Raw genomic sequence first — 21,568 nt, 5'->3', positions numbered from 1 at the left:
AAATGTAACATTAGATATTTAATTCGCTAAAAAAATATGCTATATAAGTGTATAAAATCTAAAACATCAGGTATTTATGCTGTAAATACAATTATATTTGAATAGGATTTAACAGAATAGTAGTAACAGAAGTAACATAAATATAACTTAAGGTATTAATTTGTCAAAAAAATATACAATATTTAAGTGTATGAAACCAAAAATATAAAATATTTATACCACAAATATCCTTATTTGAAATTAGGGGTGGCAAAACGTGTTATCGTGTCGTGTTCATATCATATTTTATGTGACCCATTTTTATATTTCGTGTCAAGCGTGTCGACCCATTTTTTGACTCGTGTCTAATTATCTCAATCCTAACCCAACCCGTAAAAAATCATGTCGTGTTCGTGTCGACCGACTGTGACTCGTTTTGCCATTATTAAAGCTGGAATTGTAGAAAAAAATAATAGATGTAAGATCCATTAGAAAACTTATATACATTGATTTATGTATATATAGTTTGTTATATGGAAGAGGTTTCAATGGTTACATTTTTTTAAGTCATTTGATTACTATTAAATGGTTGTGATTAATTTAGAAATGAAATAAAAAAGATAATAAATAACTTGTAACCTAAAGTAACCTAATAATTTATTTCCTTATAAAACTTTAATTAAGATTAATTATATTTTAAAATTAAATTAATTATATAATTATTGATTAATTTTTTACAATTTATTACTATATAAGGATCTTTTAGCAATTTATTTTTTTGCACTTAAATTATTTAAAATTTTATAACAAAACTTTTTATAATTTAAAATTATACATATATAATATCATAATTTAAATCTTATTATACTTGTAATCTTAATTTTAAATTATTACACTTAATTATTTAATTTTTTTATTTAAATATTTAAAAAGTAAAAAGTGAAATAAGTTGAAGAATTTTTTAGAAAAAAAATGCGTACACTTGTTATCGATTGACTAGCTTGAGGCTCCATACTTAGTTCATCTAATTGTAACAAAATAATTAAATATCATTTAAAAATAATTAATTATTTAAAAAATTATTATAAGAAGAGAATTTTAATTTGTGTAAAAAGAAGTTTAATTTTTGTAAAAAAATAAATTTTATTGTAAATATTATAATTAAATGGCTTAATTGTTAAAATAATTAGAATAAGGATTTAAATATAAATAAAAAAAATTATTTATAAATATTAATTGCTAAAAGAGGTCTTGTTAAATATTTAATTAATTAATTATAAAAAAAGAATGTTTGCCTATTAGTAACCTGCTATTACAAGTCAAAGAAAAATGTAACCATATGGTTACAATAAAAATGTAACTATTGAATAGTCACCCTTTGTTATATATATAATAAAAATTAAAAAAAAATTAAAATATTTTTAATTTCATGTTAAAAAAAATTAAATTTTAAATTTTTAAGTTAACATTAAATCACTAAATATATGTTTTTATATAATTATATTATTGTTATTAATTTTTATTTTATTATATTTAAAAAAATCGTGTCAAACGTGTCATATTTGTGTTAAGCGGGTTGTGTCGTGTTTGGCCTGTTTTCATTTTGTGTCAAGTCGTATCGACCTGTTTTTGACCCGTGTCAAATTTTCTCGATCCTAACTCATAAAATTCGTGTCGTGTTCGTGTGCCGTGTCAAAACCCATTTTGCCACCCCTATTTGAAATACCTACAATTTGCCGGAAAACCGTGTTTATTAGATTGTTAGAGGCACATACATAAACATTTGACATTTGACATTTGACATTTCTCTTGTCTTGTCCCCACACGTACTTTTCTTCTCTGGTCAAACTTGGATGACACACATGTAATATGTAAGTATATAAATATAGCTGTTATCATAAACTAATGAAGTCACATCCTATTTACATTTACATTATTATACATTATCCAAATGAAAGAGATGATAAACTCAGATATTATGGGTTTAGAAGAAAGAAGCAGCCAAAAGCTGAAGATGGGTGGTGAAGCTGGTTTGAACAACATGAGAACAGAACAAGAAGTACACAAAGGGAAACTCACTATTCATCTTCTCATAACTTGCCTTATAGCTGCAATTGGAGGCGTAATACTAGGTTCAGTCACAGTTCCAGGTATATATAAACACCTTTTCATTTCATCATTTTTTAACAAATCAACATTTTTGTTCGTAATTCTATATCTGATGTTACTAAATCTGCAATTCTATTCTATCACTCAAACGAAATATGGCCACATAATATTTTTTGAAATAAAAAATATTTATGATGCGGACTAATTTAGATAATATCCAAACTATAAAAACTATATTTGCTTTTCCCCCTTTAACGATTACCACTTCAAATCTAAACTAAACCCCTAAACTTTTTCTTTGCAAAACTCTCCTTTTGAACTATTTTCCCGAGTTTTGCCCATGTGGCCGAAAAACTGCCTATGTGGCATTGTTTAGAGCTTAGTAGTAGTATTAATTCAGCCCCACGAATATAACTAAATGAAAATAAAATTATAAAAAAATATTTATATTATTTAATTTAAACAAAACTCTAATCTAATATTTATTAAATTTAAAATATTCAAAATTTATTATTAAAAATAAAATGATAGAAAAAATATATTTATATTATTTATTTAAACAAAAGTCTAATCTAACAAATAATAATTAAAAAATAAATAAATTCTGAATAATACAATTTATAAAAATATATATTGAATGATTTTTTTGAAAGAAAACTCTAAAATATATTGCTAAAAAATGATTTAGTTTTGTATAATTCAAAATTCAGTTTTCTAGTTAAATATATATATTTTTTAAATTATGTAATAAATAATTTTTAATTTTTTTTAATTATATGTGTGGCGCTTCGACCTAAGCTCCAAAAATACCATTAAGTAGCCTTTTGGCCATATGTAATTGAATGGGCAAAACTCTATAAGGGGACTAGTTTGGGAGAATGGAAAATTTAGATGACATGATTTAAATGTGATAATAGTTCTGGATGAAAAATTCTATTTGTTCAATAATAAACCTACCATAATATTAAATTAAATATATACTTATATACATCATTCTGATATGATAATCATTGTGGGAAACGGGTTGACACCATTCACATAATTTTGCTGGTATCAAGTCTATACAACTATTCACTCTTGTGTAAAGTTGTACGTATGGATCTATTGAAATTTAACATAGAAGCAGCACAATATCCTAGGAGCTTGTTAGAATCTTAAAACCAATATTAACTCTAATGTCAACATAAAGATAAATGATTAATGGATCAAGTTGATTCAATTCTTCTTATATATGCAGGTTGGTTTGCAACCACAGGAGAATACTATGAAATGTTCTCTGATTACTCATACAAAGATAAAAGCAGTTTCGAATCTTACTGCAAGGATGGTGCTGGAATGTCCTTTGGACTGTTATTAATAGTATATCTCCCTGGCATAGTAGCTGCATTCATAGCTTCTCCTGTTACAAGAAAATATGGGCATAAAAAGAGTATAATTATCAGTGCAGCCATTTTTTGTGTTTCAGCAGCACTATTAATTGCCTCCTCCAAAAAACCAGATCTTCTTATCTTTTTCATTGGCCAGATATCCCTCGGATTAGGCATTGGCTTTGGAGCTCAGGTATCTTATTTTCTTATTATCTTTGGATGATACATATTGAGATCTTATTCCAAACTAAACTAATTTAGTCTGTTTTCTTCATTGTGTTAAGGCCATTCCGTTGTATCTATCAGAGATTGCGCCAACACATTTCCGAGGAGGCTCAAACTTTATGTTTCAGCTAGCGATTTCCCTTGGAATTTCGATAGCAAGCATTGACAATTATACAGATAGACACCTCACCAAACCATGGTATGCTGTGGATCTGTTCTACAACTATGGTCCTTCATTTGGTTTGGTTACAGCACTTGCCTTGTTGATGATAGTGGCAGCAATATTCCTTACTGAAACACCCAACAGCTTAATTCACCGAGGATCGAAAGAGAAAGGGAAAAAAGTCCTGGAGAAACTCAGAGGAACTGAACAAGTAGAGGCAGAGTTTCAAGACATGGTTTCTGCAAGTGAACTTGCTAAAACAGTTAAAACCCCTTTTAGAAGTATTTTTTGGAAAAAGAACAGGCCTCAACTGGTCTTGGCAATCCTCGTGCCTATGTTCCGGAGCCTCACAGGCATAAACTCTCTGCTTTATTACACATCCATCTTGTTTTTTAACATGGGATACAAAGACAAAACTATCTTGTATCCTTCAGTAATAATTGGAGCAATTCTTGTTCTATCAACACTGCTGTCTATGACAGTAGTTGACAGATTTGGCCGCAGAGTTCTACTTATTAGTGGCGGAATAGTAATGCTTATATGCCAGGTAAATCTTCAGTATGTTAAGAAAGAACTCAAACAATCAAATTTCAGTATGTTATTTCTTACCATGATATTTTTTTTGTTCTGAACTTTGTTCTTCATTTTCTATGTCAAGCAGATTATAATAGCCATAATCTTGGCGGGAAAGGTTGATAATCAGAACCTGTCAAGAACATTATTCATAGTGTTGATATTTGTTATATGTCTCTTTGCTCTGGCTTTTGGATGGTCATGGGGACCCCTTGCCTGGACAATACCAAGTGAAATATTCCCATTGGAAATCAGATCAACTGGACAAAGCATTGCAGTAGCTGTGAACTTCATTGTCACCTCAGTTGTTGCAGATTCTTTCCTTCCTCTGCTTTGTGAAATTAAATTTGGAATCTTTCTTTTCTATGCTGGTTGGATCCTTCTTATGACCATCTTTGTTTATATGTTCCTGCCCGAGACTAAAGGTGTGTCTATTGATGATATGGCTTCAGTTTGGAGAAACCATTGGTTTTGGAAGAAGATTGTGCCTGCACAGCATGAAATATCATGAATTTTATAAAATTATCATTCTGTAGATATGGAAAATGTCAAATTATGTATCAAATTTCATATATAGTATGATATTGACATTTATTTATTTATTATTTTCATTGTATTATTGTTAAGGTTTATGAAAAAGAAGAAAAAAAATTCAAAAAGCACAGAATGCTTGGCGGCAACGCCATTAAGATTATGTTTGATCTCTCAGAACTCACCAGAATAGTTTTCAGAATGACTCAAAGGGCAATGCCAACATGTTTTGGTCCACCCAATTCAACCACATTATCTCAATTGATGTGCTAAATCCGTACTTGTATGTGTAAATCTCAGTTACCGATTCAGTGAGTTATTTATTTGATGTTAAACCATTGACTTCGATGGAGCTATAACCAAATGGCTTCTGCACATTGTTCGTGTTCATCAATTGCCTCATTTTTTCAACATCATCCCATCTATCAATACCTGCATAAGTACTTGATGAAAGAACATAATTCCCACTACTGCAAGGATCCACTTCAAGAAGCTTCTTTGTGACAACCTCAGATAGGGCCACATTTCCATAAAGCTTGCAAGCATTTAACAAAATTCTCCAAACGACTACATCTGGAACCACAGGCATTTTGATTATAAAGTCATACGCCTTTTCAAGATAGCCAGAGCGGCTCAAGAGATCCACGACACACCCGTAGTGTTTCATTTCTGGTTTAAGTCCATAAACCTTTTCCATAGATTGAAAATATTTCAACCCTTTATCTACCAATCCTGTATGAGCACAAGCTAGTAAAATCCCAACAAAGGTTCCATGAGTCGGTTGTCTGCCCTCTTTTAACAATTGCGAGAAGATTTCAAGTGCCGATTTTGCAATACCATTCACAGCAAGACCTGAAATAACTGAAGTCCATGACACTGAGTCTTTCATTTTCATCTCCTGAAACACTCTTAAGGCCTTCTCAGCCACTCCACATTTGCAATACATATCGATTAAAGCATTCCCAACCCAAATATCAAATCTCACACCATGAGTGAATATGTACTCATGGATGGCTTCTCCAACATCGAGACACCCCAGATGGGCACAAGCTGAAATCACACTAGCTATTGTTATTTCATCTGGTTTCACCTTAGCTGCCATCATCTCCTGAAAAAGTGTCACTGCTTCATTATGCCTGTAAGCTTGAGAGTAACCAGTTATCATAGCAGTCCACGACACCACATCCCTTTGGGGCATCTCATTGAAAAGTTCCCTTGCAACGACTAAATTCCCTACCTTTAAATATCCCATGATCAAAGCGTTCCATGAAACTATATTTCGTTCACGCATTTGATCAAACACTTCCCGCGCCAACATTACCAAGCCACGTCGCCCGTACATATCGATTATGGTGTTTCCCAAGTACGCATCCATATCAACACGATTCTCCTTTATATATTTGACTAAAGAGTCTGCGACTTCATATTGACCCAAGTAACTACAAGCTAAAATAACTTTCATCATTGTCACTGAATCAGGTCTCACATCTGCCGCTTGCATTGTTTCAAAAAGCCCCAAAACGTCCTCAAATCGATTCCATTTCGTATAGCCACAAATCAACGAGTTCCAAGAGACCAAATCTCTATCAGTCATTCCCTCGAACATTTTCTGTGCAAAACCCAATTCGCCACAGGAAGAGTACATATGAATGAGTGCATTTCCAACAAAAAGATAGGTCTCAAAACCAAGTTTAATAGCAAAAACGTGAATCTTTCGGCCATGTAAAACATCATTAATTCGAGCACAAGCCCTGAGAACAAAAATAAAAGTAAGATTATCACCAATAAATCCCTGGCTATACATACGGATATACATGTCAATAGCTTTCCTTGGCTGGTCACTCTGCGACAAACCACGAATCATATTGTTCCAAACAAACAAAGTGGGTCGCTCAACATAGTCGAAAGCTAAATGGGCTTTGTCCAAATTAAGAGATGATAAAGCATATGCTTTGATAACCTCAGAGATTGCATATGGATCTTTGTGACGATTTCTTCTGATTAAGCGAGCGTGGAGCTCTTTGATAGAGGTTATCAACATTGAATTCTTAGATTGATCTGCAACAAAGGAAGCGTAGAACCGTGAAATGACCATTTAATAGTGCTGGTCGAGCAAAAGATAGCAGCACGCAAAGAAAAGCCAGGGAACTAATCTTTTTACCTCACCAGACTGAAAAGATCGTCCAGGAGTATTTTGAGTAAGAATAAATAAGCCATATATTAAATTATTATTTTTATTAATTAAAATTAATTTTATAAACATGGGCGTTTTAACATTCTCACCATTCAACTTTCTCTACCATGAGTGACCCAAAATTTATATTTTGTGGGACTTATTTATCGTTAAAAAATATTTATACTTATATTATAAATACTCCTACTAGATTTATTTAATTTTGTGGGAGCTTTTCTATTATTTTAGTCTATAATTATCAAATTAAAAAAAAATTACATTTGATTTTTTAAAAGACAATATTTTTGTTAGTGAAAGCTATAACCCCACATTAATATTAGTGGGTCCGTCACTGTCTACGATCATATTAAATAATTTTATTGTTGTTATTATTTTCGGTGTATTTCTATATAATACATTAGACCCAAGGAAAGAAAGATATCCCTTTTCACATAGAAAAAAATAAAAAATATATATAATTTTATCATTACGATTATAATATGTAATATTAAAACAATATTATTTTAGAGTATGGTATTTTTGACGGTTCTCTACAGTGCAGTGGAAGTCCGATACAGTGGTTCGACTGGACTGTTGTATCGTGGGGATGATGAGGCTAATAGTATGCTTGCACAATTCTAAGCAGTGTTGCGAACGTCTTAAAGAGAGCGACTTAGTCTGTGACTCAACCCAAATTTTCATTCAGTAATTTCATTCCTTTTTTATTTTCTACAACACATTTACAACAATTTTAAGACAATTACGTTTGTGCCATGACTATCGATGACAATTCTAGTGTTGTTGACATTAATAAATATTTTTCGTTTGAGGGAAATAATTTTAAACAATGGAAAAGAAAATGTTATTTTTTTCTTACTATGAAAAAAGTTGCTTATTTTCTGACTAATGATAAACTTGTAGTTTCTGAAACTACTAAGGATGATGAAAAGCAAAAGAAAACTACTTCAAAAATGATTTTTTGTGCAAAATTTTTATTCTGAATATTTTATATGATGACTTGTATGACTACTACAATGCTGACAAAACTGCTAAGGAAATCTGGGACACAATTAAAAAGAAATACAACACCAAGGAGGTTGGAACTAAGAAGTACGCTAATTCACAACATCATTCTTTTAATGAACACTGTTGTTATTTTTGGCAAACTGCCTCCTGGTTGGAAAGATTTTAAAAATACTCTTAGGCACAAAATAAAAGAATTCTCTTTGGAAAGTCTGATCACTAGCCTTCACATTGAGGAGGAGGCTCGCAAACAAGACTGAAAAGAAGAAGTACTTGTTGTTTCAAACAACAACGCTAAGAAAGGCAGTGCGATTCTGAAACTCACTGGGAGAAATTTCAAGAATCAAAATTGCAAGCATGTTCCAAACCACAACAATCATTCTCGAAATAATAATTAGAATTAGATTTCAAGGAACCAAAACAAACAGCATCAACTTCTCTAATAATAAGAATGAACTAGTGTTGTGCTAATTTGCAATGCGCAAGTATACGTATCGTTTTAACAAGTAATACTCACAAAGAGTGAGGTCGATCCCACGAAGATTGTAGTTAAGTACGATAAAATTAAATTCTTACTTCTATTTGGCTAAATAAAAATAAAATTTTAAGAGAAAATTTAAATCAGTTTAACAAGAAAAACAACGAAAGTAAGAAGCAGGTAAATTAATAAAGGAATTAACAATTGATAAAAGTTAGGGCTTTCGATTTCAATTAGATCTATTGATTATGGTTTAACATGATTCTATTCCTATTACCAATTTCTATGCAATAGCAAGTTTACTAAGGTAATTTATAGTCTTCTCAAATATATAAACCTCAATTACATGTAAATTTTCTACTCTCGTGATAAATTAAACATGTAACAAGCATCAAACACAGAAACCTTATAAGATATCCAAATCATATAGGTACTCTCGTCCTATATCGAAATTCGGTTCTATTTCACTATAGCATAATCGACACTCACTTCTCAGATCTCACATCAAAATTATAGACGTTTAATTGGTGATTAGGCAATTAGAAGTAATTAAGTACGAATAAAATAGAATACATAAAAATTGAGGGAAAATTAAATCATATTAAAACCACAAATAAAATATCAAACAATCTCCATCTAGACCCTAATGAATTGTTTAGCTACTCATGTTCATTGTATCAATTTCACACATATTAATTTAGAATAGAAGAAGAAAATAGAGAAGAAAAAAATGCTGAAAACTCTATTGAGAAAGCCTCCAATATTGATTTTTCTCTTTAAAATTCGTACTCCTTGATTCCTTCCTGAAAAGTATTGAAGTCCACTTCCTGAAAACTTATTTTTCTCAAGATTCGAAGGGGTGGGTCGCGGCATGGGATTTCCATGACTAGGCATGACCCCCCTTTATTTGGGTAGTGAGTTTCTTGTTGCATTGACTGATAGTATTTTAGCCATAACTCTCTCGATATTGCTCAAAATTAGACGATTCAAGATGTTCCAAAAATATAAAAGAGAGATCTAGAACGTTTATGTTTTGACTTTATCCAAAATCTGATCAGAACATTGTCTAATTTAAGCTTGAAGTTTCAGCTTTATTTTCTTACACAATTTTTTTCTATTTTATAAATCATCTTTTTGTGAAATTTGACCAATTTATACATTCCAAGTGTCGAAACCTGAACTTGACGAAAACAAACGTAATTTTATTCCAAAAAATAATAATAAAGAAGAAAATTAACTCTAAAAATAACATAAATAATAGGCTAAACATATCCTAACAACCAACATCGTTTTTGTACTTTTTTGTAACAAATCAGGTCATATGGCACGCAAGTGTCAAAACAAGTCTAGTTCTGCTCCGCAGGCTAACCTAATTGAAGAGTTTTCTTATACAACTATGATTTCAAAGATCAACCTCATTGGTGGAACAAAAGGGTAGTGGATAAACACTGGCGCTTCTCACCAAGTCTTCTATGATCATGCTATGTTTAAGACATACACTGCTATGACCGAGGATAAGAAAGTATTGTTAGGAAACTAGCACACTACAATTATTGATGGTACCGGTGATGTGGAATTAAATTTTACCTCTAAGAAAACTGTGAAACTCATAAAGAAGTCATGCATACTCCAAAGATGAGAAAGAATATAGTCTTGGGTTATCTCCTCAACAAGGCGAGTTTTACATGTTGGACACCACAACACGTGAAAACGTAATTATTTTATTATTGTAAAAGCAATTACACCAAGACTTGAACAATCACAATACACACCAAGTACTCACTCTTTTATTTACTAGACACTCACACTTAAATGTTTACTTGCACACTATTTGATGGGACACTCTTTTAGAATTTTGTTGGGACTTAGTTGAATACACTAGGACACACTTCACTTGTACACTCAACTCACCATGCACTACCAAAGGACCTACTCCCCTATTTATACTACTCAAAGGATAGTACATTATTATGCTAGAATATTCTAGCAAATTGTCAATTTATTATAGCCTAAAACATTCTTGAAACTTCTTATGACTATTAACTCTCTATAATTCTAGAAAATTCTATAATATTACCAAAATGATAGAAAATTCTAGATACTTATAGAGTAGGTGTTGATCTTTTAACATTCCCCCTCAACAACGACTCTTCATATTGAGTTGGTCTTTCAGCTTCTGAAATCTCGTTGTGTCGAGTTTTTTGGAAAATAAATCTGCTACTTGATCTTTGCTCTTCACTTGGTGCATATTTAACTCTTCTTGAAGTACTTTTTTCTAAGAAAGATGCTTTGTTCGAGCATGAAAAACTGGATTCTCTACTAGACGAATAGCGGATTGATTGTCACAATAAAGTGGCACTGCAGAATCTGTAGATTGGTGTAGATCCTTCATTAGTTGCATCAACCACGTACATCACACATGTGCGCTGCCGTCCGATTGAGCTAAATGTGTTGTGTGCACCTTATTTTTTAGAGAGAATTTATTTATTAAATTATTATTTTTATTTAATTAATTAAAATTAGTTTTATAAATGTATTTAATTAATGAGTAAAACTGAGACGTTTTCTCCTACGCTTTTAGTAACGTTTCCACAATACAACCTTCTCTCTCCACGATTAGATTAAATGACGTTCTTCCTGTTATTATTTTCTATGTGTTCTCTATGTAATACATCAGAACTAATGAGAGAAAGACATCCATTTTCACACAAAAAAACGAAAAAAGTTTTATCATTACGACTATATAAAATCCAAAAGGATTTTTTTGATATTCTTCTTATTAGTGTTTTAGGATCATTTGTAGATTTGTAATGAAATTTAAATTGTTTATATTGTTGAAAAATTTTAAAATTTGAATTTTTCATCACACCTTTTATAATTGTTTATATTGTTGAAATTTACCATGTGTAAAACAAACTATTTGAACCTTCTTTTCATTATAAATTATTTAATTTTTTAAAAAACTTACGGCTAATTTTAAATAACTACAACACATATAATTATATCTATTCTATATAAAGTGTGCCTATATAACCGAATTCTTGGTTTATGAGAAATTCATGGGTGACTTTTTATTTATATTATTATTAAGATGATTTATTATTAAAAATAAAATAATTTATGAGAATATAATGGGTCACTTTTTATTTATATATAATAAAATAAATAAAATAAATCACATTAAATTCATAAAAATACAATTGGGTTTTTGCTGTTGTACATCTACGATTTTTCTCTTCTTCTTCTCTTCTTCTCTTCTAGAATTACCATTTTTCTATAAAAACACTCATTAAAAGAAAAAGTTATATTTTAGCACATACAGTATAATTAAGAAGCCATAAAATTTATAATTTCGTCTTATGTTAAATAAAAATAAAAGCAACTTAAAGCATTATTATAATTATGCTGCTTTGTACATGCTGCGACAAAAAGGAATGTCAATTTTATTAATTTCTCCATGTTCTAGCTATTAATGCAAACAAGAAAAAGAAAAATATTTACTAAAACTCACCAAAACTTATCATAATTAAACCTGAGGCATTAGATGCAAGGAAAAAAAAAAAACAAATCAGAGAGTACATTACAGCACTGTTTTTGATCACGTGCTCATAAATTAGAAGCACAATTAAATATATTAGCTTAATAGTGACTATCATCCAAATTTCAGAGTTGACGAAAAATCTGCAACTGAATGAGGTAAAGACTACTACAATATTTACTTTATTAAACTTTTGTTTCAATATCTTACTATTATTAACACCATTTGATTTGGATGTAGAAAAAATATTTTTGGATTGAGGCGACAATAAAAATAATTGATACTGTTCAGAGTTTTTATTACATGTCATGTGACGCATGTCATAAAAAAATAAATTTATACAATCGCAATTAAAAGATTATATGTGACAAGCCAACATGCAGCCAAGAAGGATTTCCTACACCACTGTATATTACAAAAAATATATGATGTTATTGAAATTAAGTTAAAATAAATAATAATAAAAAAAGATACTAACAATCTTATTATGCATTTTACAGTACTATAGCATATGTTGAACTTGATGACAATACAAAGAGCCTATCTGTTGTCATGTTCGCAGATATTGTGGAAAAAATATTTTCGTGTACTACTGCCCAACTAATGAAATATACTGCAAAGGTGTAATTTTAAAAAATAAAATAGTTTTACATGCCTTTCATAAATTGATTTTTTTAATTAAATAAGCTATGCACACCACGTCTAATCAATTTAAATGAAAATACATCACGGTTTACAAGAACACGCCGCTTTGTCGACACTACCATATTCAATTTATTAACGAAAAAATTGACAATCCAGATATATGCGGACCCGGCTAGAATGAAAAGTGCAAAATACAAAAATTACACTATTGTCTCTATCGAAGCAAATGAAGATTGAAATCCACCAATGACTATCATTAGTTTTCTTATCTACAATTTTTAGACAAATGCTATCTTCAATTATCAATAATTTAGAGATTGATTTTTAATTTTCTTTTTATCTTATACCTATTTAAGTAATGTTTCTTTAAGTATTGGAACATCAATTTTTAATTTATTTTTGGATTAACTTAAAACATATTTAAATCATCAAGCTTTCTTAAACATTAATATATTACATTTGGTATTCACTTTTAATTGACAACATTATAAACTATAATATTTAGATACACATAATAATAATCTCACCTAATAAGTAATAATATTAAATCTTTAATTTTTAATTGTAACACTTTCAACTAAAATAGAAAAAAATTAACATAAAATTTAGTATACGTGCCTTGCACGTAGCTTTTTGCTAGTATATATATATACTAAAATCTCCAAGGGTGTAAGAGGTGTACAGTTGAATTATCCAAGTATATGTGTGCCACTGTCACCCCTTTAGATTTTTATGAACTAAGTATTTTTCTTCAATTAAGAATACAATTTGAATTGCTTATTTAAACAAATTTAATTATTTTCTACTTTTTCATACTTATTATTTTTAAAAGACATCTTCCTCATTTTCTTTCATACTTCTTAATTCTTCCTTACTATATAAAAAAATATTTTAATAATTTTTATTTATTTTAGTATTCAAGAGAGATTTAAAAAAACAAATTGTATAAATTATAATTATTTAGAACCAGTTATATTTACATTATCAAAAATAAAATTCAAATAACTATTTGAAATTTTTTAAAAATTTATAAATGCTCTTAAATAACTACAACATAAATGATCATTAAAAAAAAAACTAATCAAAAACTCTCCTTAATGTTGAAATAAATAAAGAATACCAAAACACTCCTTTAAAGATTGTACTATAAACTTCTCATAAATATATTATGTAGGTTAATTATTGTACCATATTTTGAAAAAGTTTATAGTACCCTCCTATATATTTCAATATCCATAAATTAAAAAAAAAAATCTAAATAATTTATAGTAACAAAAAATAAAATTTAAATATTTTGTTTACACTTGTAATTATTTTTTATTATGTGTGACAAATAATGAACCTTATTTTTTGAATTATAAAACTTTTCAGAGTTCTCTTAATGGATCGTCACTGCTAAAAACTCAGTACTCTTCCTCTTGAAAAAATACAGAGAACTACAACATAAATGATCATTAAAAAAAAAACTAATCAAAAACTCTCCTTAATGTTGAAATAAATAAAGAATACCAAAACACTCCTTTAAAGATTGTACTATAAACTTCTCATAAATATATTATGTAGGTTAATTATTGTACCATATTTTGAAAAAGTTTATAGTACCCTCCTATATATTTCAATATCCATAAATTAAAAAAAAAAATCTAAATAATTTATAGTAACAAAAAATAAAATTTAAATATTTTGTTTACACTTGTAATTATTTTTTATTATGTGTGACAAATAATGAACCTTATTTTTTGAATTATAAAACTTTTCAGAGTTCTCTTAATAACTCAGTACTCTTCCTCTTGAAAAAATACAGAGAACTAATTTAATTTTTTGGAAACTAAATTTAAACTTGTATGTATAAATTCCTATTTATTTTGAGATTAGAATAAACATTCTTAAAAAAAACACATGCTTGAAGTAGTCCATTACTAGCCACCCTGCAAAATTAAATAATTACTGTGCCCATCTATCTATGGCATATCATTCATAATTTATGAACAAGAAAGATTATCCATACAATCCAAGGAATTAGTATAATCGAACCATCTTAAATAAATAAATAAATCGGTGTCAAATTAAATAAATATAAAAAAAAAAATTGATAAGAATTCAATCAAATGACTATTATTTACTTTCTTTTTCTTTTGGGATTAAAAATATGTGTTTAATTACAAATGAGAAAACTACTTATTGTCTACACACCTTACTACTATTATGTAAAGAATGAAGAGCAAAACATCAAAAAAATACATTACTATAAACAACTAAGCTCCTACTTTAGCTTATTAAAGTATAAGATAAATAAAAAATTGGGCTTAGAACCCTTTTTTTTTTTTTTATGAAAAATTCTTCAAAAAATATTTTGTCAGTAAATTAGTAATAAATAGAATACTAAAAGGACTTTTAAATTGGAAAAAAAAATTATTTTATATCAAAAAATTCTTAGAATGAGTTTTTAATCCTAAGAAAGAAACCTTATAGAAACTAAACTAACCCAAACAGTACTATACCAATATGTAAGAACCTCATTCAGGGAGAAGAAGCTGGTTTTAAGTTCAATGAGCAGCTTGCACAACTTGCGTTTCGATTCAGAGCCTCATTATAGTTTTCTCTGTTTCTTCTTTGTCAATGGAATCTCAAGATCTATCCCATTTTCGAGCTCGCTTTCTATCAAGGCTTCGATGTCTCTCTCTGCACCAATGGCTTCTAATGGTTTCTTTTGAACTCCATTGCATTTCCTTTTCTTCAACATCTCCTTAATCCGAATAACATCAAACTCGCCATGTTTATTTTGAGTACTACTGCAAGCCTTAGACCTTGCATTTTGAATTGTGTCCACTGTTGTTGGTTGGATCTTACAAACCTTGGAAGTTGCAAAACTTGGACCTTTCTCAACAGCTCTACTTGTAATAACACTACTGTCACCTTCCGCGAGATTAGGACCACAATGAGTAACAGAGGATTCTTTAGACCCTCCACGGCTTGAATGGCAGTCAGTTACGGATTCACTTGTAATACAAGATAGAGAGCTACTTTCCAATGGTTTGTCAACTGAAGCTTTAGATGGCCTCCTGTTCCTATTGGAGGATGGTTGAGTTTCCTTTCTGTCTTGCTCCAACAATTTGTGCATCTGTTGAATGACCTCTGAAAAATATTTCGAAAAAGTTATAACCTTATAAGAAGTTCGAAAAAGTGCAAACTCCAATACAAAACAAGGTAAGGACATGGAAACTTATTCAAAGTTTTATGAGAGTTCACTAGCAAGAATGTTCCTATTGCGACATAACTTATTTACAACCAAAGTTAAAAAGAAATTAAGGTATACGACAAAATCTAACAACAAACCTTCTAATAGCTTCAGTGAAACATCAAACTCTTGCCACCAAACTCTTTCCTTTTCTGTTGGTAGCTTCACCTTTAGTAATTTTGCAGTAAGAAACAATGAAGCAGCAGCAATATAGGGGGCTTTGTACTGTAAACACAGTGTCGTACTAAGCCTAAATTCCAATTGACAATAGAAGGAGAAAACAGTTAGAAAGAAGTGTTTACATCAAAGCTCAACATGCAATAAGGTTATTAAGGGGTGAATATAAACTTTACCAATCGTTAACAAAGTTCCATGCCATCTTAGCAAGGTCAGAGTACATATTTAATCTCTTTAAAGCTTTAATAAGTGGCTCGTAGGGAAGCTCAATGTTAAAATCAAAAGCAATAGTTGACAACAGAATTCTCTCCCCAATTAAGATCAAATCCTTCTGCTTATTGAAAATTTCCTGCACGACCAAAAGTGGCAATAAGCACATAAACCAAAACAAAATTATCTGATTGTCGAAAAAATTTGTGTGCTTGCATACTTTCTGTCTTATTCTTCGTGGTGCAGAAGGATCCCACTTGTAAATCATCTCATAACTAACGACCACAACATCATTTAAATAGCGCGGTGTCTCTTTTATTTTGCACGCAAGAAAGGCAGAGACGGTTGCAATAGTCTGCAAAATTTTACCACTGTGTTAATAAGTGACAAGGACACGAACTGACATAAACATATAGCAATATTAACATCTGCATCTTTCCCAACAAGACAAAAAAAAAACAAAATCAAACAAACTAACAATGAAATTTACGAAATCATCTACATTTGACAAGTAATGTCAGTCAATGTATATGCTCTGGGAAACAAATCTTACAATGGTCAACGGTTAGAGCCCCATTCGGAATTAATAAAATGTTAGTGAATGTGTATTCATGCATTTAATAAAATGTTAGTGAATGTGTATTCATGCATTGACATTTTTTCGTGATCAAGTCGAAGATAGAGTACACATATAAACATTATTCGATCTACTGTCACTTATCTCGCTTAGAAAAAATCATTCTGCATATCTATTAGCATAAAGTATTATCTGTATATCTAGCTTACCTGCCAGTCATTCTTAGCATGAGATTGGCTCATATAAAATCGGTGGCACAACATCATTGCAGTTGCAATTGTCACCTGAGGCCTGTAATAAATATTTCATCAACTACCATCCTTGAACATTAAACAGTCTAACAAACACGAATACAAAATAAAAGCAGAGATCCTATCAAATTTAAAAGTAGGAAAACTGTAAGACTATAATTATTCAATGTCCTGTCTATAAATAACAGCTAATAATTTAGAGACATGAAATGTTCATTACCTTAATCCTCATTGAACACAAGAATATTGAAAAGAAAGAACCGTTTCTTTTTCTTAAAGATCATTCCAAAACAAACTCGAAGTTTGATTAAACCAGTTACTATGAAACTAGCGAAATTTCAAACAAATCAAAGAAGAACAAAAGCATGTATACATACATATACATACATAACCAGCCAAACAATCATTAGCAGATAAATATTTTTATCCACTGTTGATAATAAAGAGTAAATGTCCTCATCTTCATTATATTGAATCAAAGGACTCACACTTTAAGTTTCATGCCAATCTCTTGAAGAAACGAGCAATATTGCTTCCGCAGGTGTGACTCGTACTTAAAGTCAATGCCATCCTTTCTAGATGGAGAAGAAAATTCAATTTCCTCTTTGGTGAAATAACACCTAGTATTATTACACCAAGACTTCTGAGACTCTTTCATGATCCTGAATCACTCGAAATTTCCTGCACAAAACGATGTATAAAGAAAAATAACAATTAAAACAAATTACTTCAAAATCAGCAGCGGACCTTAAGAAAACCCTAAAATTCAAATTTCAGAATAGGGAATCAGCAAAATTGTAATTAAAATTGAAATTCAACCATTCGTAGAAGCAATCAGCTTACCCAATTGAAAAAGCTTCGAACTTTAAAGAGTGGGTGACTCAGTGGAAGCGTAGGTAGCGAGGGAGTACTGAAAGTTTGTTTCTTTTCCAGGCGATTCCCGGGAAACAAACAAGGAAGATAGAATTAGAAACGCGGTTAAAGAAAGGAAAAGGCTTTATTAATTATGGAAAGTGAGTTGCGTGGAAACGAAGAAATTGGAGTCAAGATTTTTGATCTTTCTTTTTTTACAGTTACGATATTACACCTCTGCGCTGATTAAATCTCGTAAATATATACTAATCGGTGGTACCCTAATTTCCTCTTTAAACTTTATAATTTTTAAATTTTGCATTTTGAATCCTACTACAATTAGGACGGTGGTAATTATCTTTTTTAATCCATTTCGAAATAAATAATAATAATCATAATAATAATAATAATAATAATAATAATAATAATAATAATAAGAGATATGGAGGCAAAACTTCCTTTATATTTTATAACAATTAACCACATAAATTGATTTTTTAATGGTAAAATTAAGCTAAATTGAAAAATACTTCTTTTATTTATCTATTAACCAAATCTACTTCTCATTTATGTTTAATCGAAACATACCTCTATCTCTTTTATATGTACTGTACCAAAAAATACCTTCGTATAAGAGAGGTCACATAAAGTATATTGAAGTGACAGGGATAAAATTAGTAAAGTATTTAAAAAAAAAAAAAAGTAAAAATAAAAGAAGACAAGATACAAAGGGTATAATGTCTAATTTTCTTGGCAAAACTACCCAAATCCTTTTTTCGTTAGCTATTTATCCTTTTCATCTAAAAATCTTAGTTAACGGCCACGATGGACTACCTACAAGTACACTTATGTACACGTAATACGTTTTTACTGGTTCACGTAATATTGATAAAAAAATATATATATAATTTAAATAAAAATTATGAAAAACAATTTATAAAATTTAAAAAATAATATTTTTTTTTCTTTCTATTTCTTCTCGAAATAGAAAAAAAATAAAAATATATTTTTTTTTCTTTTCCTTATTATTTTTTTTTTCTTTTTCTTCTTCTTTCTTATTCTTCTTCGAATCCTAATCTCTCTCTTTCTCTCTATCTCACAGCTTTCCCTCTCCTTTTCTGTTAGTCATCAACGAACCCATCTCGCAGCTCTCCTTTTGGATTTTGAATTATTCTGGATAACATGACTTATTCTGGATTTTGAAGAACTTCGGGATGGAAACTCCGAGTGTAGAGAGATTGGGTCTTGAAGATTCTGAACTCGAGGGGTGCAGTCTGATGACATTTGAAGAAAGAAGGTGAGAGACAGTGAGGGCATGCAATTAATTTCATTGAAGAAGGCGGTTAAGAATTTTCGAATCCAAAGGTTTCGTGGGCAGTAATGGCGACAGAGAAAGGAAACTTGAAATTTATACCCAAAAGACGATAACCCTTTGATCACAAAAAGAGTATATCGAATGGATGGGAACTAAATGAGAAAGGAAAAGTCAGAGCATTAAATGGTGAAATGATTTGGCTTAAAGTCTTGAACCGCTAAAATAAAAGCATGCAAATTTTAAATGGGAAAAATATAATCATACCCTTGAGGCATTTAAAAATTTCTTTTTACTTTAAAAAGTACTTTTGAATGAGCAATTGTTATACCTATAGTTCGAGTAGCAATAAAAAGCTGACATGTGTATCAAATCAAGAATATGAACCAGCTCAAGTTATGCATTATTAAATGCACTTAAATGGCTCACCTCGGGAAATATAGTTAATAAAAATACTCGAACTTGCTGCTATATAGACAATAGCGAGATGTGAGTAATAACTATTAACTAATGAGACCGACGAGGTAAACATGTCCATCTTGGGATAAACAAAATACATAATAGAACTATTTGGAACGAGTAGATTATGAGTTTGTAGCTCATTGACCCACATACTCGTGAGTATATTCAGAAAATAAAGACAACAACTTCAACATTCACTCACCTCGCTCTTAACGCGTTGAAGTAACCATCTCGCTTATGCCTCACTCAATAGTTGAGGAAGGCTGCGAGATGAACCATAACACAACACTTAAACATTTTTCTACAAAGATGTTTGAGAAAGATATCACTCAAATGACGATAACAATTGAGCGCAGTCAGCATAACTGTCTATAGATAAAGACAAAGAGCAATTAGGCGGTTATTTATAATTATCTCATGTGCACAAAAATAAAACATGGGGAATGTCCACGTTTTATGAGCAGTTACGAATGATCATATCCCAAGGGAATAACTTTCACCCTAGACTTTTATAAATATGAACAGAACTCAAGGAACAAGGGACAGTCAACCTTTGAAAAAATAGATAATATTATTATTCTTTATCATTCATTCTTAAAAAATAGTATCATTTTGTATTTTTATAATTTTATTAGTTAATTTATTATTTTTGGCCATTTAAATTTTTTAATCACAAAAATAAAAGTAATTTTTTTAAAATTTTGTTTTTAAAAAATAAAAATGTATTTTATAACTACTTTTATTTTTTAATTTTAAAAACAAAAAATAAAAATGTAATCTGTAAATTTTATTTTTATTTTTATTTGTTGATTTTATTTAAGTTGAGGTTTGGGGTCGGGTCTGAGGTCGGGACCGGGGGCTGGTCCAAGTTCGGGGCCAGGTCCGGGTTCAATTTCCAAGGTCTAAGTTGGGATTGGAGTCCAAAATAGTGATTAAAAAACTCTTTAAAGAAATTTTAAAAGTGATTTTTTTTAAAAAAAAAAAATAGATTTTTAATTAAAAAATTGAAAAATAAAAACAGTTTTATAGGACATGAATTTGAAAAATATTTTCACATTTATAATTTTAAAAATAAAAAAGTGATTAAAAAGTGTTACTAAATGCACACATTTCTAGATAGCTAGTACTGTTGGAAATTATTTTACCAGGATCTTAGATCTACTCACAAGTATGTTGTTTAACACCCTAAATATGAACATTCTAAAACGATAAAATAAACACATATAAAGTTAAGAAAACCTTACATTGATGCAGCGGAATTAATGTCTCCTTCCACTCAGATCTCTAACCCTTGTATCCTTTCTGTAGCAGAGTATTATCAAGATCTGAGCCCGAATGTCCTTCTTCTTTGAGTTTGATCCTTCACAGTCTTCCAATCTATGATTGAGTTACTGCTTGCTGTGTGTGGGCACTTACTCTTTCACTAGGGTCGAAATTTTATGAAGAGAGAAAAGAGAAGAGGTTTCGGCCAGGTATAGAAAGTAGGGAAGGCTTAGTTTTTCTGAAGAGAGAAATTTCTGTCAGAAGATGTTATGAAAGCATATTAAAGCATGTGTTTTGACTGAGTCATCACTTTCTATTTATAGGCAACTACTAGGTTTAGGTTAGAAATTATTTGGCATTAAAATAATGAAGATATTAATTTGAAAATCCACAAATAGTGGCCGGCCATGGTGTGTTAATGG

At 30.1% G+C, this 21,568-nt stretch overlaps 3 protein-coding genes across 5 annotated transcripts; 1 reads left to right on the top strand and 2 right to left on the bottom strand.

The window, feature by feature from the left end:
• The first annotated feature begins 1,892 nt into the window (after nucleotides 1-1,892).
• LOC115725275 (sugar transport protein 7) lies at nucleotides 1,893-5,110 on the top strand. The gene is made up of 4 exons (XM_030654730.1): nucleotides 1,893-2,129; nucleotides 3,326-3,648; nucleotides 3,740-4,390; nucleotides 4,505-5,110. Exons 1-4 carry the CDS (start codon nucleotides 1,931-1,933, stop codon nucleotides 4,925-4,927), a joined length of 1,596 nt encoding a protein of 531 aa, XP_030510590.1. The 5' UTR covers nucleotides 1,893-1,930; the 3' UTR covers nucleotides 4,928-5,110.
• On the bottom strand, nucleotides 2,820-7,234 carry LOC115725274 (pentatricopeptide repeat-containing protein At2g22410, mitochondrial). Its single transcript, XM_061117053.1, has 2 exons — nucleotides 5,133-7,234; nucleotides 2,820-4,904 (listed from the first exon to the last, which is right to left on the bottom strand). Exon 1 carries the CDS (start codon nucleotides 7,040-7,042, stop codon nucleotides 5,264-5,266), a length of 1,779 nt encoding a protein of 592 aa, XP_060973036.1. The 5' UTR covers nucleotides 7,043-7,234; the 3' UTR covers nucleotides 2,820-4,904; nucleotides 5,133-5,263.
• Nucleotides 7,235-14,901: 7,667 nt separating this feature from the next.
• Nucleotides 14,902-18,369, bottom strand: LOC115694713 (cyclin-T1-3). Of its 3 annotated transcripts, XM_030621801.2 has the most exons (7): nucleotides 18,101-18,369; nucleotides 17,746-17,938; nucleotides 17,216-17,297; nucleotides 16,650-16,784; nucleotides 16,396-16,568; nucleotides 16,141-16,292; nucleotides 14,902-15,939 (listed from the first exon to the last, which is right to left on the bottom strand). In XM_030621801.2, the coding sequence occupies exons 2-7, from the start codon at nucleotides 17,913-17,915 to the stop codon at nucleotides 15,395-15,397; spliced, it is 1,257 nt and encodes a 418-aa protein (XP_030477661.1). In that variant the 5' UTR covers nucleotides 17,916-17,938; nucleotides 18,101-18,369; the 3' UTR covers nucleotides 14,902-15,394. The 3 variants fall into 3 exon arrangements, with proteins under 3 accessions (XP_030477661.1, XP_060973035.1, XP_030477662.1); XM_061117052.1 differs by having other exon boundaries at nucleotides 17,746-18,103; XM_030621802.2 differs by lacking the exons at nucleotides 17,746-17,938; nucleotides 18,101-18,369 and adding an exon at nucleotides 17,478-17,718.
• Between the last annotated feature and the right edge of the window lie 3,199 nt (nucleotides 18,370-21,568).

Source organism: Cannabis sativa, chromosome 6, assembly GCF_029168945.1.
Source record: "Cannabis sativa cultivar Pink pepper isolate KNU-18-1 chromosome 6, ASM2916894v1, whole genome shotgun sequence".
NCBI lineage: Eukaryota > Viridiplantae > Streptophyta > Magnoliopsida > Rosales > Cannabaceae > Cannabis > Cannabis sativa.
This window is presented reverse-complemented; position numbering and strand designations above follow the sequence as displayed.